The sequence below is a fragment of the Vulpes lagopus genome, chromosome 4, assembly GCF_018345385.1.
Source record: "Vulpes lagopus strain Blue_001 chromosome 4, ASM1834538v1, whole genome shotgun sequence".
NCBI lineage: Eukaryota > Metazoa > Chordata > Mammalia > Carnivora > Canidae > Vulpes > Vulpes lagopus.
The window spans coordinates 114,998,314-115,019,046 of record NC_054827.1 but is presented as its reverse complement, the minus strand read 5'-3'; the positions used below and the strand labels follow the sequence as shown (position 1 = coordinate 115,019,046).

Sequence of the window (20,733 nt, the reverse complement as noted above, 5' to 3'; positions counted from 1 at the left end):
TATAGCCATGTGTTAAGGGTTGAATTGTGTCTCCAAAATGTATGTGTTAAAATCCTAATTCCTAGTACGTCAGACTGTGATCTTATTTGGAGATAGGGTCTATACAGAGGTAAGCAAGTTAAAATGAGAAGAAATGAGAAGAAAAAGTACCAGTCACAGATGTCCCCTAGCTCAACCCTTTCATTTTCCAAGTGGTAAAACTAAAACCTGGGCTGACGAACTACCTGCATAAAGGCTTACAACAGGCTAGCCGGGGCCAGAGCCCAGAGCTCAGGTTTTCCGCCCTGCGTCTGTTCTGTCAGACGGAGAATGTCTGATGGCACTTTGTGTTGTTGAGGTTTTTTTCCCCCATCTTTTGCCATCATCCATCTTTTGCCATTTGTAGTAACGGGAGAAAAACATGCTAATGTCACCTCTTGGACATAATCACAGAACCCCATGTCTGCATATAGTATGCCTGACACTAAGCTAGTCGCTTTACATGTATTACCAGCATTTACTCTGCATTACAGCTCTGGGATGTTATTTACTGTTATACCTGTTTTAAAGATGAGGAAATGGAAGCTTAGGGAAATACCTTATTTAACGTTAGATAGCAAGTGGTAAAACTAAGATCCCAATGTTCAACCAGTTGTTGTTAAGGTGTGGTGCTACTGATGGTGGTGATAATAGCAGAATGTACTGAGTGATGATTATGTGCCAGCACTTTGTGTTTATTCGTTCATTTAATCTTCTGTAGTAACTTTGGGAGGCATAAGTGTTCTGGGTGAAAGTTTTCTTATTGTCCCCATTTTATAGATAAGGAGATAGAAGTAGAGAGACGTGAAATAATTTGACCAAGGTCCTAGAACTATTAGGCAGTGTCTTTCTGCATTTTTTCCTCTTTTGAATTTGTGATGAAAATCTAATATGGAAATTGATATTTAAAAGATTCTTTATTGTCCAACGGTTTTAAGGTATGTGGAGAGGATCACTTAATTACTTTAATTTAAAAGTTTATTGAAAAATTCGGAAACCAATAAATTAAACTATGATAAAGTACACAGTTCAGCAGGTCCAAGACATTTCTCATGGGCTTTCAGATGATGCCAGTGCTTCTGGACCACACTTTGAGTAGTAAGGGTTAACAGATGTCACCATGAGAACAAAAAGGAACCTTTTAGTGCCTTGTTGGTCAGGGAACCCAGTATTATTTTACATTTTTCCATTGGTGGGGTCATGTGAATCAGCCCACAGATTGTCATGTGAACCACTTATTCCTGCCAAGTGAGTCATTTGAACTGAACATGTTCATTTACTTGAGAGGACCGATGCCAGCCTCACACTAAAACAAAAGGCTAGTATGCTGTACCATCATGAATTATACAGGGAAAAAACACTTTTTATGAAGTAATACAATCATAGTGATATTTTTTCAGAGATAATGCCAGACTCAAACTAAATTTTGAGAAAAATGTATTTTATTTTACTCTAAGTAGCAGCAATAGATTTCATAGGAAACTTGATATTGTCTGTGTAATCTGAGGAGGAGTACCTGAGATATTGTATTCTGAATAATTAACAATTTTTATAAAAACTGTTTTTTTTTTAAACTGTTTTTCCTGGAATGAAAAAATACAGTTTTGTGTGAACACTAAAAATATAATTGAGTTGGCCCATTAAAATACTTACTGATATTAGAATTTCACTTGATGAAAGTGTACCTTTCATATTTTAAAAATGCATGAACTATGATCCTAGATTGGATCCTGTTCCAAAAGGAAATGTGTTACAAAAGACACCGAGTCCAGGGTTGCCTGGGTGGTGCAGTTAGTTAAGTGACTGACTCTTGGTTTTTGGCTCAGTTCATGATCTCAGGGTCATGAAATCGAGTGCCAGGTCATCTCTGCTCTCAGCGTAGAGTCTGCTTAGGTTTGTTTCTCTCTCTCTCCCTTTACCCCACCTCCCTGTTTGTGTGCACGTGCATGTTTGTTCACGCTCTTTTTATTTTTTTATTTTTTAAAATATTTTATTTATTCGAGAGAGAGAGAGAGGCAGAGGCACAGGCAGAGGGAGAAGCAGGCTCCATGCAGGGAGCCCTGATGTGGGACTTGATCCCGGGTCTCCAGGATCAGGCCCTGGGCTGAAGGCAGCACCAACCCACTGAGCCACCTGGGCTGCCCTCACTCTTTTTAAAGATTTTTTAATTTTTATTTATTCATGAGAGACACAGAGAGGCAGAGACATAGGCAGAGGGAGAAGCAGACTCCCCGTGGGAAGCGTGATGTAGGACTTGATCCCGGGTCTCAGGGATCACTCCCTGAGCTGAAAGTAGATGCTCAACCACTTAGCCACCCAGGCATCCCTATTTCTGCCTCAAACAACGTTGGGTCAGTTGGCAAAATTGAAATATAGTAGATTAGATAAAAATATTATATGGTTATTTAATAAAGTTAATTACTGTGGGTTATAAGAATATTCTGATTCTTAGGAAATACATACTGAGGTATTTAAGAGTAAGGACAACGATGTGTGTAATATATTACTGAATAGTTTACTTCAAATACACAGACACTATACGTTACCTATTTTCTTACATGTCATTATCCCTTTCATAAATATATATATAAAAAACGTGTGTGTGTGCCTATATGTATGTATATAGAGAGAGTGCACATGATAAAATAGAGGCAAAATGTTAAATAATATTTAGGTGGGTAAATCTGGGTAAAAGAGATATGGGTGTTCTTTTCACTTGCAGCTTTTCTGTAAATTTGAAATTGTTTTTTTTGAAATTATTTCTCAATTTAAAAAAATTTAAAATTACAAAGAATAGAGTTAATTTTAGCCTACTAAATACAGGTGATATATTTTTTTGTGGAAAAATTTGACTAAACAAATTAATATAAGCCCAATGTATAATCTAAGAAGAGCATTTTCAAACATACTTGAGTGTTCCATAATTTTAAGAAATACTGACTTAAAATACATATTTTATATATGCAAGTATATATCATGTATAATATATATTTTTTATTTATTATTTAAAAGATTATTTATTTGAGAGAGAGCAGAGTTAGCTAGAGAGAGAACATGAGTGGGGAGGGGAGGGAAGAGGGAGAAGCAGACTCTCAGTAGAGCAGGGAACCTGATATAGGACTCAATCCCAGAACCCATGACCTGAGCTGAAGGCAGACACTTCACCAACTGAGCTAGCCAGGCATCCCTATTTTATTTTTTTTATAAAGATTTTATTTATTTATTTTAGAGGGACAGAGCAAGCAGGAGGGTGGTGGTAGAGGAAGATGAATCTCAGGCAGACTTCCCACTGAGTGTGGAGCTTGATGTGGGGCATGATCTCACCATCTTGAGATCATGACCTGAGCCAAAGTCAAGTCAGATATTTAACTGACTGAGTCACCCAGGTGCCCCTATATCTGTTTTAAATTTAATCTAGTGTGTTTATTAACATCTCATCTCTCCCCCATAATACACAAGATAACTGTGTAGTTTAGGGACATTTATTATTTGTTCAGTAGCATCTGAGTTACTGAATCCCTTGCAAATGCATTTTACTTCACAAGTAAATGAAGAGTCATTAGCCAGGCCAAGTAATGGTTAATTAATTGGTAGTATTCTCAGCAGGTTTCTGTATGACGTAGTGTGAATACTTCTGTGCATTTTGTCTTTGTCCATACTATTAAATGGAAATAGACCTGATCCTAGGCCAGTGTGAAAGCTTGGTCATTGGCATACCTATCATTGCATGTTTTTTCAGTGTGTTACGGGTATTTATTTATTTATTTATGTATTTATTTATAAAACAAGGTTTTATTTACTTATTTGATGGAGAGCACAAGCAGGGGGAACAGCAGAGGGAGAGGGAGAAGCAGACCTCCCTGCTGAGCAAAGAGCCTGAAAAAGGGCACCATCCCAAAACACTGGGATCGTGACTTGAGCTGAAGGCAGACACTCAACTGACTAAGCCACCCAGGCACCCCCAGTGTTATGGTTTTTTAAATCTTATTTGAAGTTGGGTTCTCTGCCCCTTTCCTCCATGCCTGGGTTTAAACTTGTTTTTTTTTTTTTTTTTTTTTTTTATGATAGTCACAGAGAGAGAGAGAGAGAGGCAGAGACACAGGCAGGGGGAGAAGCAGGCTCCATGCACCGGGAGCCTGATGTGGGATTCGATCCCGGGTCTCCAGGATCGCGCCCTGGGCCAAAGGCAGGCGCCAAACCGCTGCGCCACCCAGGGATCCCTAAACTTGTTTTTGTTTATTTTGAAGAATGAGTGAACCAGGGCACTGGTTCACTGATTGGGCAGTGGGATAGGGTGAGAGAGAATCTTAAGCAGGCTCCATGCCCAGCATGGAGTGCACTGTGGGACTCAGTCTCACAACCCTGATAACATGCCTTATGCCAGAATCAAGAGTCAGACACTTAACTGAGCCACCCAGCTGCCCCTAAACTTTTTTTTTTTAAAAAAACTATAGTATGCATCCTGATTAATCACATATTATAAGCTTGACTTCTGACTTCTAAAGCCTAGAGTAGCTTTATTGCCAATCCTACGGTATATTTTTGCTCAATTTCTACTATGGTTTTTGCTTATCATGTTTGTGAGATTCATTCATATTATTGTGTATGGTTGTAGATCACTCTCATTGTAGAATATTCTGTCCTGTGACTATTTGCTTTTCTGTTGCTGGGCCTAGTTTTTACTTAGGTACCCAGAACTTTCGTACTCTAAAATTCTTGTACATCATTCTCTCCCCCTAGTCAAGACAGAAAATGGAAAAAAAAAAATCTAATGTTTGTACTGGTATGTTTGACAATTGATAATCGTTTAGTGAAAATATCCTAAAACTTGCATTTAAGTAATGGCTTCACAACACAACTAGTTAGATCATATTAGTCAAGTCAGCACACCTTTCTGGAAAATGGGATAATAATGTCTGCCTTATCTAACCTAGAGTGTTTGTTAAGGATCAAAATAATGTATAAGAAACCAGGCTGTGTGTGTGTGTGTGTGTGTGTGTGTGTATGAGCATATGGTAAGAAAAATAACAAAGTTATCAGTGGTAATGTGAATTTATTGTTAGCAGGACATCTGTGCTTTTACCTTTTCATTTCTGATGTGGAATGGAGAATATATACACATTAAAATGGTTAAGTAGGTGTTTTTACATGATTAGTAATTATAACTCTTTACAGTATTAACTTTGAATATGTATAGTCTGAAAGTAAAGTAACTATGAAAGTAAAATAACTGTCTTTTTGTATGTTTAGGCTCGATTGTTTGATGAACCTCAGCTTGCTAGTCTTTGTCTAGACACAATAGACAAAAGCACGATGGATGCAATAAGCGCAGAGGGCTTTACCGACATTGATATAGGTAAGTCCACCAGTGTTCAGGTCATGGCACCTAAGTGCAATAATGCCTTACTAGTTAGCCTTTCTGCTGGACAGGCTGTTATTATAAAGTGGTGGCTTTTCCAAATTTGGTAAGTCTATCTCTAAGAGTTTTGCTTTCTTTATTTTGGTGACATATTCCTAAAAGTCATAACTACTTTATCACCTTTTAAAAAATGTCAAATCAAATTCATTGATTATATACCATGTGCATGGATAGGGGGGTCTTTTAAGAAATACAGAGAGTAAGATGTGATTTTTTTAAGGAAACTATGATCTTATTAGAGAATCAAGGAACACATATTGAAAGTTAAGTGTTAAGACACTAATAGAAAATTCTGGATAGCATACAGCAAAATGTGATTTTGCTTTTTTTGAGCTAAATATATAGAAAATAATTACTATGCAAATCCAAAACATGGAAATATTACCTCAGATTGAGTAGCATTAAGAAAGTCTTGATAGGGCAGCCCGGGTGGCTCAGCGGTTTAGCGCCGCCTTCGGCCCAGGGCGTGATCCTGGAGACCCGGGATCGAGTCCCACATCACGCTTCCTGCATGAAGCCTGCTTCTCCCTCTGCCTGTGTCTCTGCCTCTCTCTCTCTCTCTCTCTCTCTCTGTGTGTGTGTGTGTGTGTGTCTCTCTCATGAATAAATAAAGTCTTAAAAAAAAAAAAAAAGAAAGTCTTGACAAGGGAGATTCTGATCTGGGCCGTAAAGAATGGGTAGTATTTGGATAACGAAGAGGGGAGGGCATGAGAAGCAGGTGGATCCCAGGAAGAAGTGGGTGTAAGAGGTGGGGGTGTGCGCAGGTTAAAGCCTGGCTGCACAGGACCGGCTGAGGACAGGCTGAGGAGTCTGACTTTTATTATTGGAGGAGAGTAGGGAGAGCTGACCTAGGTCTGTGACCTTAAGTATCTCTTCGTCATGATGAACACAAAATGTATATTAGATATCTATGATTGTTTCTTATCATCTGTCTTGCTGGCAGACAGGAAAGAGTATGGCAGGGAAAACATCCCCATTTTGAGAGCTTTGGCCTTGAAGTGGCACCCGCTTTTCGCTCTTTACTGTCTTGTTTTTTTTTTAATTTTTTAAAAATTTTTATTTATGATAGTCACAGAGAGAGAGAGAGAGAGAGAGAGGCAGAGACACAGGCAGAGGGAGAAGCAGGCTTCATGCACCGGGAGCCCTATGTGGGATTCGATCCTGGGTCTCCAGGACTGCGCCCTGGGCCAAAGGCAGGCGCCAAACCGTTGCGCCACCCAGGGATCCCCTCTTTACTGTCTTGAATTCAGTCACATGATCCCATGTACCTTCAGAGGAGTACCTTCAGAGGATGGTCATGAGGAAGAAAAGCAGCACTCACTGCGTCCTCTGTCTACACCTGACCTAGTCCCCTGCCCTCCTCCTCATCAATCCCTGCTCTTCACACACACTGGCCAGGGTTATTTATCTTTAAGCCTTTGTGTTTACTGTTCCCCTGAATCTGCATGTGTCTTCCTCCTCTTAATTATTCTGATACCAAGTTAAATGAGACCTGAGACAGGCCATCTCGGACCTTAAAAGTAGATACCATAAAAGTAGATACCACGTTCCCCTAAACATCCCTGTGCTGTTACTCTGATTTCCTCATAATACCTTTCACTATTTGAAATTCTTTTTTTTTTTTTTTTTTAATTTATGATAGTCACACATAGAGAGAGAGAGAGAGGCAGAGACACAGGCAGAGGAAGAAGCAGGCTCCATGCACCGGGAGCCCGACGTGGGACTCGATCCTGGGTCTCCAGGATTGCGCCCTGGGCCAAAGGCAGGCGCCAAACAAACCGCTGCGCCACCCAGGGATCCCCGCTATTTGAAATTCTTAAATAGGTGTTTGTTTATGTGTGTTTATGATGATTGTCTACCTCCCCCACCTAGACTATAAAATTTTTTTAAGACTTTATTTCTCAGTAATCTCTACACCCATCATGGGGCTTGAACTACAACCCCAAGATCCAGAGTCCTGTGATTACTAACGGAGCCAGCCAGGCACTCCTGATTGTAAATTCTTTGAAGGCAGGACTTTGTCTTGTTTACCACTGTATCTCTAGCACTGAAGACAATAGAACCTAGTACCTGTTCACTTAATATTTGCTGACCAACTGGACTGTGTCTAGAATGTTGCCTTTCCTTTCCACCTTGGCTAGTTCTCATTCAGTCTTAACATCTTGGCTCAAATTATACTTCTGCAGTGACTCCTTTCTTAAGAACTGACGTCGCACCCTCTTCCTTGATGTTTAGCATTTTCTGTCATAACATCTCATAGTGTGCCTGTCTGTTGCACAGTATATGGGAAAGGATTTATACTCGTTCTGCATTAATGATCCTGAAGGGCAGGGGCTGGATTCCTCCCCAGTGTACATAACAGGCCATTGACTTGATGTTTGAGAGCCCAAGCACTGCCCACATTGCTAAGGAAACAGTACTTAATCCTAATTTTCTCCCCCTTAAGGGGTTACCAGGTACTCCATTTGTGCTTCAGTTTGTGTTTGAAATACTGCTTGTAGGTAGATGACTTTCTCCCGGAAACTGTTTTGTAAATGGCCCCCAGGTCAGGCATGGTGCCTTTGGAACCTAGGATTCTTGAGGTAGGTGCCTAGTACAGGGTCAGTGCTCTCCAAATATTTGTTGATTTGACTCACAGTTACTTATGTTAAAATCTTCACAAAACATAATCTTAGAGGTTTTTATGATCTTTATTGGGCTCTCAGCTGCCAATAGGAGACCTATGTGTGTTTTCCACATCACAGTCTAGTGCCTCAAATGCGCTTGTTGGGATGCTTGGGTGTCTCAGCGGTTGAGCGTCTGCCTTCAGTTCAGGGCATGATCCTGGGTCCAGGGATTGAGTTCTGCATCAGGTTTCCTGTAAGGAGCCTGCTTCTCCCTCCATATATCTGTGTCTCTGTGCCTCTTATGGCACAGATAAATAAAAATATTTTTTTATGTGCTTGTTAAAAATTGGGGTTGAGGGGGATCCCTGGGTGGCTGGGCGGTTTGGCGCCTGCCTTCGGCCCAGGGCATGATCCTGGAGTCCCGGAATCGAGTCCGACGTTGGGCTCCCTGCAGGGAGCCTGCTTCTCCTCTGTGTCTCTGCCTCTCTCTCTCTGTCTCTCATGGATAAATAAGTAAAATCTTAACAAAAAAAATTGGGGTTGAAAGAGAAGTCCAAGAGTTGAGAGAAAGCTGGGCCAGGCTTCAGGAGCCCTTACAGATTTATAGTTTTAGATTTTGGGAAAGTTTTTTTCTCCTCTGGGATTTGAATATATGTTCTGGAGGGATGTGCTTACTATTTTTCCAAGCAGAAATACACAGTTTCTCTCTCAGAGCTTTTTTGCTAAAGGAAGAAGATAATATGTCATGATGATAGGAAAACGAATTTACATTATGCCAAAGGTAGTATAATATGCTTTTTATATCCCCTGCTGATATTTTAAGTTTGTGTTTATCTTTACCAAAGTTTATTAGCATATAGAATAGAGATGTGTAGATCCAAGGTTGTCTGTTTTTCCATTGAATGATTAATTTTGGTCAGTGGATAGTCGTAATCCTACAAGTATTAAGGCATATTGGTTTACATTCATTTTCCTGTGAAAAAGTTTTTGGAGCCTTAGTTTATATTCATTTGCTCAGCTACAAGAGAAGGAAAAAAGTGATTTAAAAAATTACGTATAACATTCATTTTTAACATATTGTTGAGCCTCTACTGTGTTCTGAGGACTGAGATATCTTTGCTGGAATGATAGCTGTGGTTTGATATTGTCCAAATATTTGGTTGTAGTATGAATGTATAGACCATTATGGAATACACATTTTTTTAAATAAAATTTTCTTAGGGGCACCTAGGTGTCTCAGTGGTTGACTGTCTGCCTTTGACTCAGGTCATGATCCTGGGATTCTGGGATTGAGTCTTGCATTGGGCTGTCTCCAGGGAGTCTGCTTCTATCTCTGCCTGGGTCTCTGTCTCTGTCTATCTCTAATGAATAAATAAAATCTTAAGTAAATAAATAAAATTTTCTTAGACGTGTAATACTGGGTAATTTAAGTATATTTAATGTCTTTATTGATTTCTGCTGTATATAAGTATGGCATCCTTATTTTTATTTGAATCTTAGAATTATTAGTGCTCATTATTATGACTGTCAGTTATGGTATAGTGAAGCCCTCAGGCCTCTAAAGTGGTTTTTTTTGAATGGTTTTTTGTTTTGTTTTTAAAGATTGATTTATTTTGGATGGAGGTGGGAGGCAAGAGGAGAGAGGAGGGGTAGAGGGAGACGGGGGTGGGGGGATTCCTCAGGCCAACTCCTTCTTGAGCACAGAGCCTGACTCAGTGCTGGATCCCTTGAACCTGAGATCATGACCCGAGCTGAAACCAAGGGTCGGAACTCAACTGACTGAGCCACCCAGGCACCCCTGTGTGTTTATTTTTTAATCTTCCTCTTTGTGTAAAAGACTCTTGACTATAGTGCTTTTCAGGCATCTCCATCTACTTTTCACAGATTTCCTCTCTTCTCTGCTCCTGTTTGGTTGCAGCCTGTCTTTTTATTCTGGTCTGTTGGCCTATAAGGCCACTTCTCTGGTCTTCTGGTTCTGGTCTACTATAGAAGCTGAGCTGATTTTTAATTTTGCCTTCTGGTAAAAGAAGGACTCTGAGTGAGGGCCTGAGTTTCGGGCATGACATTTATACTTGGATGTCAGAGAGTTCAAACTTAAGATGTCCCAAATTTAACTCCAGATCTCACCTCTCACCATCCCCCAGAACCTCCTCCGTAGGCTTTCCTATCTTAGTTGACACCACTGTCATCCATCCATTGCTTAGACTAGAAGCCCAGGAATTACCCTTGACCCACAACACCCCCCTTCTGCCCCCGTCACCCTCTATATTCAGTCTCTGAGGACATCAGAGTGAGTCATCCTTTAGAGCGTATCCTGAAGCTGAGTGTTTATCACTTCATCCTTCTGGTCCCAGCCATCTTCACCTCTGACTTGGATCAGAGCAGGAGCCTGCTAACCAGTCTCCTCTCTACTCTTACCTCCAGTAGGATCTCTTCTCAACACAGCTGCCAGTGTGATCGTTTTAAAAACATAAAATGTCACAGCCCCACATCTTCCACAGGTTTGTTCCCTTTTCCACTCAGAGTAGAAGGCAAATGATCTATAGGGTACTATAGGATTATATACCGTTTCCCCAACCATTTCTGGCCTCATCACCTACCACTTTTCCCTCTTGCTCACTGTACTCTGGCCATACTGGCCTCCCTCTTGCACATCGCACTGTAGCCACACTGGCTGGTCCTCAGAGTTGCCAGGCACACTTTTGTGTGAGGGCCTTCACATGGTCGGTCCTGGAGCACTGCCTCTCGCGAGGCCTCTGTTTGGCTGATGGCCCCCCCACCCCCGCCCCAAACAAGTCTTAGCTCTCAGATGAGCCACCAAAACTGCATTTATGACTCTCCTTACCCTGCTATTTGTTCTATACTTATTTTCTAACATACTAAATTTATTTATGTTTAATGTTTTCCCCCCATTAGAATATAAGCTCCAGGGCAGACCCGGTGGCACAGCGGTTTAGCGCCGCCTGCAGCCCGGGGTGTGATCCTGGAGACCTGGGATCGAGTCCCATGTCAGGCTCCCTGCATGGAGCCTGCTTCTCCCTCTGCCTGTGTCTCTGCCTGTGTCTCTGCCTGTGTCTCTATGAATAAATAAATAAAATCTTTAAAAAAAAAAAAAGAATATAAGCTCCATGAAGACAAGGAATTTTTAACTTTTTGTTCAGTGATATATCTTCAGCATCTAAAATGGTGACTGACACATAAAGAGTGCTTAATGAAGGGGGCATCTGAGTGTCTGTCTTTGGCTCAGGTCATGATCCTGGGATCCTGGGATTGAGTCCTGCATTGGACTCCCCGCAGGAAGCCTGCTTCTTCCTCTGCCTATGTCTCTGTCTCTTTCTCTGTGTCTCTCATGAATAAATGAATAAAATCTTTATTTTTAAAAAAGTACTTAATAAGGAATATTTAGGGGATGAATGCATGGTTATCTGTAGACTTTATGCATTTATATTACTAATTTGAAGCCGCTTTCTCTGACAGACTTACTATTAATCTTACTCTGGATATTTGAGTTTGCTTAATAAATGGCATGAATATACAAGGAGATGCTATACCTAAGTTTCCATGTATAATAAGGAATAAGTTGAATGTTAACCTTATGGCAATTTTTTTAAATAAAACTTTTCCATTTAATTCTTTTCATTCTTTAATATTTTTAAGTATAGAGTTTTAAGTATCTAGCCTGTTTTTTGTTGAAATTTGAAAACTTAATATAAACTTGTTTGTGTTTTTTGTTAAAGAGCAAAATATTCCTAATTTGATTTACTTTTGTATTTTACTTGTAGACACACTCTGTGCAGTTCTAGAAAGAGACACACTTAGTATTAGAGAAAGTCGACTTTTTGGAGCTGTTGTACGATGGGCAGAAGCAGAATGTCAAAGACAACAATTACCTGTGACTTTTGGAAACAAACAGAAAGTTCTAGGAAAAGCACTGTCCTTGATCCGGTTTCCACTGATGACTATTGAGGAGTTTGCAGCAGGTAAGGCTATAACCTGACCAAAATCTGTGTAAAACAAATAGGCAGTCAGCTAGCCTCCCTGTGCAGGAGGAGAAGCAGCTGGTATTCATTGCGTTCTAGTTACACAATATATGAATGTGGGTATGTGCATGTAATTTCATTTATGTCTCCTGGTAGCCCTTCAGGATAACATAGGATATTTATTTCGATATATGTATTAGGTTCTTTTTGTTGGTTTGTTTGAGTAGAGGCACACACAGGTTACATTAGTTTCAGGTGTACAACATGGTGATTCTGTTCTATAAGGTTATGTGCTCACCACCAGTGTAGCCACCACCTGTCACCATACAAGGCTGTTACAGCATCATTGACTATATTCCCTGTGCTGTGCCTTTTATTCCTGTGAATTAACTCATCCCTGGAAGTCTGGACCTCCCACACCCCTTCACCCATTTTGCCCATCCTCCCCTCTGGCAACCACCAGTTTCTGTGTTTGTGGGTCTGATCCTACCTTTTGTTTGTTTATTCATTTGTTTTTATTTTGTTTTTTTAATTTCCACACATATGAGTGAACATAGGTTATATTTTTAAAATACCATGTATATTTTGAATAGTTTGTATAACTATACAAAAATCATGCATTTTGGGACATCTGGGTGGTTCAGCGATTGAGTGCCTGCCTTCAGTCCAGGGTGTGATCCTGGAGTCCCAGGATAGAGTCCCACATCGAGCTCCCTGCATGGAGCCTGCTTCTCCCTCTGCCTGTGTCTCTGCCTCTCTCTCTGTGTGTGTCTCATGAATAAATAAATAAAATCTTTAAAAATCTTTTAGCCATTTTGACAGATGTGAGTGATGTTGAGCATCTTTTCATGTGTCTGTTGGCCATCTGGATGTCATTTTTGGAGAAATGTTCATGTCTTCTGTTTTTGAACGTATATAAAGGAAATTATATGTACAGTATGTGTTCTTTTGTGTATGGCTTTTTTCTCTTAACATGTCTTAGATTCATCCCAGTGGTTGTGTGTGACAGTAGCTCATTCTTTTTCATTGTTGTATAATCTGTTGTATGAATGTGCCGTGATTCATTTATGCATTTAACTCTTGCTGAACATCTGGATTGTTTCTGTTTGGGGGCCATTAAGAACATTCTTGTACATGTCACTTAGGGTGCATATGTAAACATTTCTGTTGAGTATTATACAAGTGGAATCGTTATGTGATAGAGTGTGCATGTAGTCAACATTAGATCTTACCAGATAGTTACCCAAAGTGATTATATCAGTTCATGCTCAACTGCCAAGTTAAGAGAGTTAAGAGTACATTCTAGTTGCCCCACATCCTCTGCAAAACTTGGTATTGTCAGTTTTTGTAGTTTTAGTCATATAGTAGGATGAGGACATACTTTATTGTGGTTTTAATTTTTTGTGTTTCTGACAATTAATGATGTTGATTGTGCCAATAACTGGATATCCTCATTCATGAGATAATTTTTCTTTTTAAAAAATTATTATGGAAGTATAGTAGATACACAGCGCTATACCAGTTTGAGGTGTATGACATAGTGTTTCAACTATTCTGTAAATTACCCAGTACTCAGCATGATAAGTATAGTCACCATATATCACCAATTAATGTTGTTATAATATTATTGGCTATATTCTCTATGCTGTTCTTCTCATCTCCATGACTTATTTTATAACTGAAAGTTTGTACTTCTTAATCCCCTCTACCTACTTTGCTCATCCCCCTCAACGACTTCCCCTCTGGCAACAGTTTGTTCTCTGTATTTAAGAGCTTATTTATTTTGTTTGTTTGTTCATTAGTTTTTTAGTTTCCACATATATATGAAACCATATGGTATATGTCTTTCTCTGTTTGACTTATTTCACTTTAACATAATATCCTCTAGCTCTATCCATGTTGTTGCAAATGGCAAGATCTCATTCTTTTTTATGAATAATATTCCATTGTAATGTGTACCACATTTTCTTTATCTTTTTGTGTATTGATGGACACTTGGGTTGCTTCTATATCTTGGCTTTTGATAAATAGAAAATCTTAATTTTAATGAAGTTACTTTATCAATCTTTTTCTTTAGTAAGGCGAAGGCTTTCTGTGCCCTCCCCCCTTTTTTTCTGTGTCTCTTTCTGTGTCCTCTTTAAGAAGCTTAACATCCTCAAAATGATTAAGATATTGTCTTAGGTTCTCTTCAAGGAGTTTTATTGTTTTACATTTAATGTTTAGATCCATAAGCCAACTATGTTTTTGTTTTCTATACTGTTTTCTCACACATATATATGGTGTGAGGTAGAGGTTAAGGTTCATTTTTTTCCCCATATAGCTACATATTAAAAAACTATCCTTGCCCTGTACATTGCTGGACAAATTTTGTTGTAAATCAGGTCATTTTGTTTGAATGAATATGTTTCTGGAGTGTCTGTTCTGTTCCAATGTTATATATATTTTTTTTTTACCAATTCTGCATAATTTCACACTAAATCTTGGTATCTGGTAGTAAAAATTCTCCAGCTTTGTTCTTCTTCAAAATTATGTAGGCTGTTTTTGGTCTTTTTGCATTTTTCGTATAAATAAAGTTTGTATTCAGCTTCTCAGTTTTCACCTTCCAAAATCATGAGATTTTGATAGGGATTGCATTGAATCTATAGATTGGTGAGGAGATAATTGACATTTTCATGATATTGAGTCTTCCAAACCATGAAACACTTATTTAAGTCCTTTAAAATTTCTCTTAGTAATATTTTGAGTTTTCTGGTAGCAGTCTTGTATGCTTCTTAGTAGGTTTATTGCCTAGGTATTTCATTTTTAAATGCTACTGTAAGTTACTGGTTTTTTATCTTTGTTTTTTAAAAGATTTTATTTATTTGAGAGAGAGAAAGAGAGAGAACACAAGCAGGGGGAGAGGGAGAAGCAGACTCCCCACTGAGCAGGGAGCCTGATGTGGGGCTCCATCCCAGGACCCTGGGATCATGACCTAAGCAAAAGGCAGACATTTAACTGGCTGAGCCATCCAGGCACCCCATTATTGTTTTTTTAAATGTCTGTGTTGGAACTGGTGGTGGATAAAAATACAGTTGATTTTCCTATATTGACTTTGTATCTAGTGACCTTGCTAAATTCACTAATTCTAATAATTTATTTGTAGATCACTGTACATAGTACACATGTACAATCATGCCATCTGCAAACAATAATAATTGCACTGCCTTTCTAATCTTTAGACATTTTATTTCTTTTTCTTGCCTTATTATATGGTCTAGGACCTCTGACATATTGGTGAATAGAAGTACTGATAGTGAACATCTTTGTTTCATTCCAGTCTTACACAGAAACAGAAAGCTCTAAGTATTTCCTCACAGAGTATGTTTGCTGTGAATATTTTGTAGATATCTTTTATTAGATTAAGGATGCTTCCTTCTATTACTAGTCTGCTGAGAGTTTTATCATTAACTTTATCAATTACTTCTCTTATTTTCAGATAGTGATGCAGTAATTTTCCCCTTTATTTTCTTTTTTAAAATACGTAATTGATTTTATTAAGGAGTGCATGAATTGGGCTGATTTTATTAAGGAGTGCATGAATTGGGCAGCATCCCATCTAGCAAGTAGAGAGATACTCTCTGCTTTGTTTTCCTAATACGGTGAACAACACTGATTTTCCAAATTAAACCTATTTTGGATTCCTTATATAAGCCAGACTTAGTTGTCTTGCATTATCCTATGTAACCAAATCCAATTTGCTGAATTTATAAAAATATTTTTATGACTACTACATGAGAGAAATTAGCCTATAATTTTTCCTTTCTTGTAATGAAATTGTGAGATTTTGATTACCAAGTTTATGCTGGTCTCATACAAAAGTTAATGTTTCTTTTTTTAGCGTTCAAGAGTTTAAGATTGGTGTTGTTTTTTCCTGAAATGTTTAGGAAAATTAACCAGCGAGATTATCTGAAGTTTTCTTTGTTGAGGATTTTGTTTGTTTGTGGTTGTTTTTTAAAGATTGATTGATTTGAGAGAGAGCACTATTAACACTTACGTTCTGTTAGATTAACCTCAAATGGATTTAGAAATCTTTAAAATTAAATACATACTGAAATTTTTCTGCCTCATTGTTACTTTACATTTTCTGGATTTGAATTCACATGATTATGTGGAGTATTACCAAATGTGGTATTGAAATCAAGGTGCTTTTCCTAGGTTATATTTTTATTTCTGCAGGTCCCGCTCAGTCTGGAATTTTGTCTGATCGTGAGGTGGTAAATCTCTTTCTTCATTTTACTGTCAACCCTAAACCACGAGTTGAATATATCGATCGGCCCCGATGCTGTCTGCGGGGGAAAGAGTGCTGCATCAACAGGTTCCAGCAGGTGGAGAGCCGCTGGGGTTACAGTGGCACAAGCGACCGCATCAGGTAGCTTCTTCACCACAAGTGCGGGCTCCCTTCTCTGTATGTTGCAGAAGATCTTTGACCACATTTTAGTTTCAACTTTGTTTAATACATCTCTGAGTTACTACAACAGTCAAGAGTCAGGGAGGTACAGCCATCTCCTCACTGGACCATGAGTGAGAGGACCTCTCAGAAAACAGTGAAGGTAGAAGGGCTGGGGGGGTGGTTTCCTACGACCTGGGTTCTGTTTGGACTGCCGCCGCTGGCCAGTGGGCTCTGCACCTTAAGTCAGTCAAACACTTGCTATTATAGCGTTTAACTTGAACTTTTTCTTTGCATGGGATACTGCACAGGGGATATAGCTCCATGTATGCTACGAAAGCTGAAATGGCTAAAAGAAAAAATCCAGAATTTTGAAAGATGCATGGATATAATCCTGTTGAGCAATTTATCTTTGCTCTACTGTGTTTTCTTTAGGTTAAATGCCAAAATAAAATAAGTACCAGTTTTCATAAAATATACCTTTTGGATTTTTACTTAATGGCACTTTAGTATCAAACTAGGAACTTAATAAAACAAGTTTGTTAAAAAAACAATTCTGAGGGGGAGGACTTATAAATGACTGGGTGAAAATGGAAATAAATGCATTTGTGGACTATTTGATAATCAGTCACAATGAGAATGTTTTATATGTAAATTTATGAGATGAGGCCAAAGTGTCACACAAAAGAACAGTAATAATGATCTAGTTTTAATAGAGTAGAAATAAATGATTTAAGCTTTGAACTCAAAAGCTGGAAAATGAATAGCGAAAGAACAATAGAAATTAGAAGAAAAATTAGATAAATGTAGAAATTAATGAATTTAAAACAGTAGAATTAAGAAACGCATAAGCTGTTTCCTTAAAATAATCAACAAAATAAACCTCAAAGATAGTAAAGGAAAAAAACATACATTTAGAAATAATAATTGGAATAAATCATTCACTAAGGCAATTTTTTTTTAATTCTGAGCTTACCCTGTGCTAATAAATTGAACATCTTGATGGAATGGATCATTTTATAGGCAAATATAAATTATCAAAATTGACTGAAGAAGAAAGCCTGAATAGACCAATTACCAATGGAAGGAATTAAAAGTTATCAAAGAACTGTCCCTTCACAAGGTGGTTTTTACAGGTGAGTTTTATCAAACCTTCAAGGAACAAGTCATTTCCTTGAGCATTAAAAGAAGAAAATACTTTTGGTTAATTATTGAAAGAAGCATAACCCTTATACAGCAGTCTGATGAGACCAAAACTTTTCTAGGTCTGTCTCTTTGATCCAGAAGAACTTCGACATAAGATATCAGTGTCTTGAATCTAGCAGTATCTCAGAAAAATAGTACATGTGAGCAAACTGGGTTTATTTGAAGATTGAAAAAAATGACTCAGTTTTAGGAAATGTATTAATATCTATTTATCACAGTAGCAGATCAAAGAAGAAAAGGAATTTGATTGGTTCAATAGTTGTCAGGAAGACTTGATAAAATTTCACTTTCATTCCAGATGTAACTGTTAATAGATGGGGTCTAGAAAAATTCTTTCACGTGATAGACTATCAAAACCTCAAATAATGAGGCTGGCCATCCTTGCTGTGTTTCAGGAGTATTCTTATGATTCTGGGTGATGTGATTTATTTATGTTTGTCATAAAAGATAAGGAAATTCGAGCCTTGAATACTGGAAAGGAAGACGTCTTTCATTTTTTTTTTTTATTTGCAGATAACATTATCTACATTAGTACGAGTTTTCTCTTTTTTATAATAAAATATTTTGTATTCCCTCTTTACCTGATGAAATTCATAGATCATATACTTCACACATTATTTTTAATCAACATAATGACCTAGTTGTAATGTAATGAAGCAATGTTACTGAGATAAAATAAAATACATACTTCAAATGTAGGCACTTGGGCAGGACCACACTAGAAGATAGTCTGTGTACACACCAGCATGCTGAGACAGCCATTGTGGCAGGGGACAGGTGTATCATATTAATGTGTCAAAAACCAGGAGCATTGGTGCTGCCAATCGTGTCATTTTTTTAAAGGTTTCAAATAAAACAAAGTACAGTCAGTTATATTATTTTCCAGATTTGCGACTCGCCTATTCACTAAAATTTATTTGTACTCTCAAAATCGATACTTGCAGGGCTTTCTTAAGTCATAGGAAAGATTTTAGTTGCCTGGGAAGTATTTTTCTACTTGAGATCACACAAGAAGATACTCTCTGCCTTATTTCAGCTTTCCTGTAGAAATGGGGACAGTTGAGGGCCATGCAGTATAGGGCAGGACACTGGCCCTGGGGTCATTTGGTCAATGTGAATCCTAACTCTCCACCTTTGGTGGGGGGCCTCAGGCAAAGTCACTTAACACTTCTGAACTTTTGTTTTCTCTTTTGTAAAATAAAGATAATGGAATTTACTAGGATAGAGTTGTTTTTAGGATTTAAGATTATAATCTATGTGAGGTTGTGTGTGTGTGTGTGTGTGTGTGTGTGTGTGAGAGAGAGAGAGAGAGAGAGAGATAATACACACATGTTCCCCCCCTAGGAGCAATGGTTTAGTATTTGTGGCAACTTTATAGAATATAATTGCTACAAATAACAAGAATTCACTATAAGATACTTTCTCTATTTATATGGTAATCACCTCTTGTAAAGGTCAGTGAATATTAAAATTGCCATAAAAAATCTTTGGTTTATGCTGAAACAGTGTGTGATGTTTGAGATTTGAAGAACCCCCTGCTCTGCAGAGAACAGAGTTGGATCTAATCCCCCGATTCCTTTCTGTGCAGAGACATAAGATACATCCTCTGTAGAAGTAATCTTGCTTTATAACAACAAAAACAAAAATCTTTGGTTTGTACATAAAGTAGAATTAGGTTGAACTCTTGTAGTTTTTCACCTACATGAATTCTGATAGGATATTTGAAAGTTGCTTTGGATCCTTTGTTTTGGGAGACTGTCCTAATCATTGCAGTAAATCTGGTGCCCCTGGCTCCTGCCAGTAGTGCCCCTAAACCTTTGTGAAAACAGAGCATGGTCTTCTTGAGGATAGAATTCCTTTTGAGAACAACGGATTCATCTGGATAACCTCAGGATTAATAAAAATCTGTTAGAACCAATAAAAGAGAATAGTGGCCACTTGTGAAATGTATATGAAATGTATATGCAAAGACCAGTGATGTTCCCATGTGTCATCAGAATTCAGTCATAGGAACACCTGGGTGACTCAGTGGTTGAATGTCTGCCTTTGGCTCAGGGCATGATCCCAGTCCCGGAATCAAGTTCCAATCAGGCTCCTTCTCCCTCTGCCTGTGTGTCTGCCTCTCTCTGTGTGTCTCTCATGAACAAATGGATGAAATCTTAAAAAAAGAATTTAGTTACAGAGATGGATGATGGCAAGGGTTGAAAGTCCTCAATTCCACTGAATTGCACACTTAAAAATGATTAAGATGGTTGTACATTTTGTTGTATATTTTGCCACAATAAAAAGATAAAATTTTAAAATGTTTAGATTTTCAGTTATAATATTAAATAAAAAAGATCCCATTTATTGTTGTGACAACGTAAAGGAGCAGGAATAAATCCAGTAAGAAACACAGACTTAGGGCAGCCCAGGTGGCTCAGTGGTTTAGCACTGCCTTTGGCACAGTGCGTGATCTTGGAGATCCAGGATCGAGTCCCGTGTCGGGCTTCTTACATGGAGCCTGCTTCTCCCTCTGCCTCTGCCTCTGCCTCTCTCTGTGTCTTATCATGAATAAATAAATAAAATCTTTAAAAAAAAAAAGAAAGAAAAGAAACACAGACTTACACCTTTATGAAGAACTGGAGAACTTTGGAATCAATCTTTCCAGGCTAACTGGGTATGTTATGCAGTTCCTTTCCAAAGTCACTTGTGTTTGGTATGGAGCAGCGGCTTGGGAAAATTATTCTAAAATTAATCTGGAAGACTAAATGTATCTCTTTTTAGAAGAGCAGTATGGGGGCGCCTGGGTGGCTCAGTCAGTTGAGCATCTGCCATCATATTCAGGTCATGACCTGATCCCCAGGTCCTGGGATTGAGCCCTGAGTCGGGGCTCCCTGCTCAGCGGGGAGCCTGGTTCTTTCCCCCTGTGTATATTTTCTCTCTCTCTGTGTGTGTCAAGTAAATAAAATCTTTAAAAAAAAAAGTATGGATTGAATATGAAAAGTATTATAAAGTTAAAATAAGTGTTGCATGGAACATGCTACAGAGTTCAGAAACCAGTCTAACATAAATGAGCATTTAAAATATAAGGGAAGA

General features: G+C 38.4%; 1 protein-coding gene across 1 annotated transcript in view; it reads left to right on the top strand.

Annotated features, from left to right (window-relative positions):
• Positions 1-20,733, top strand: part of BTBD1 (BTB domain containing 1) — a 41,093-nt gene that overhangs the window by 11,945 nt on the left and 8,415 nt on the right. Inside the window, exons 3-5 of the mRNA XM_041752672.1 lie at positions 5,269-5,374; positions 11,826-12,023; positions 16,239-16,431. Coding sequence (XP_041608606.1) covers positions 5,269-5,374; positions 11,826-12,023; positions 16,239-16,431 — 497 coding nt within the window. The remainder of the gene's footprint in view (positions 1-5,268; positions 5,375-11,825; positions 12,024-16,238; positions 16,432-20,733) is intronic.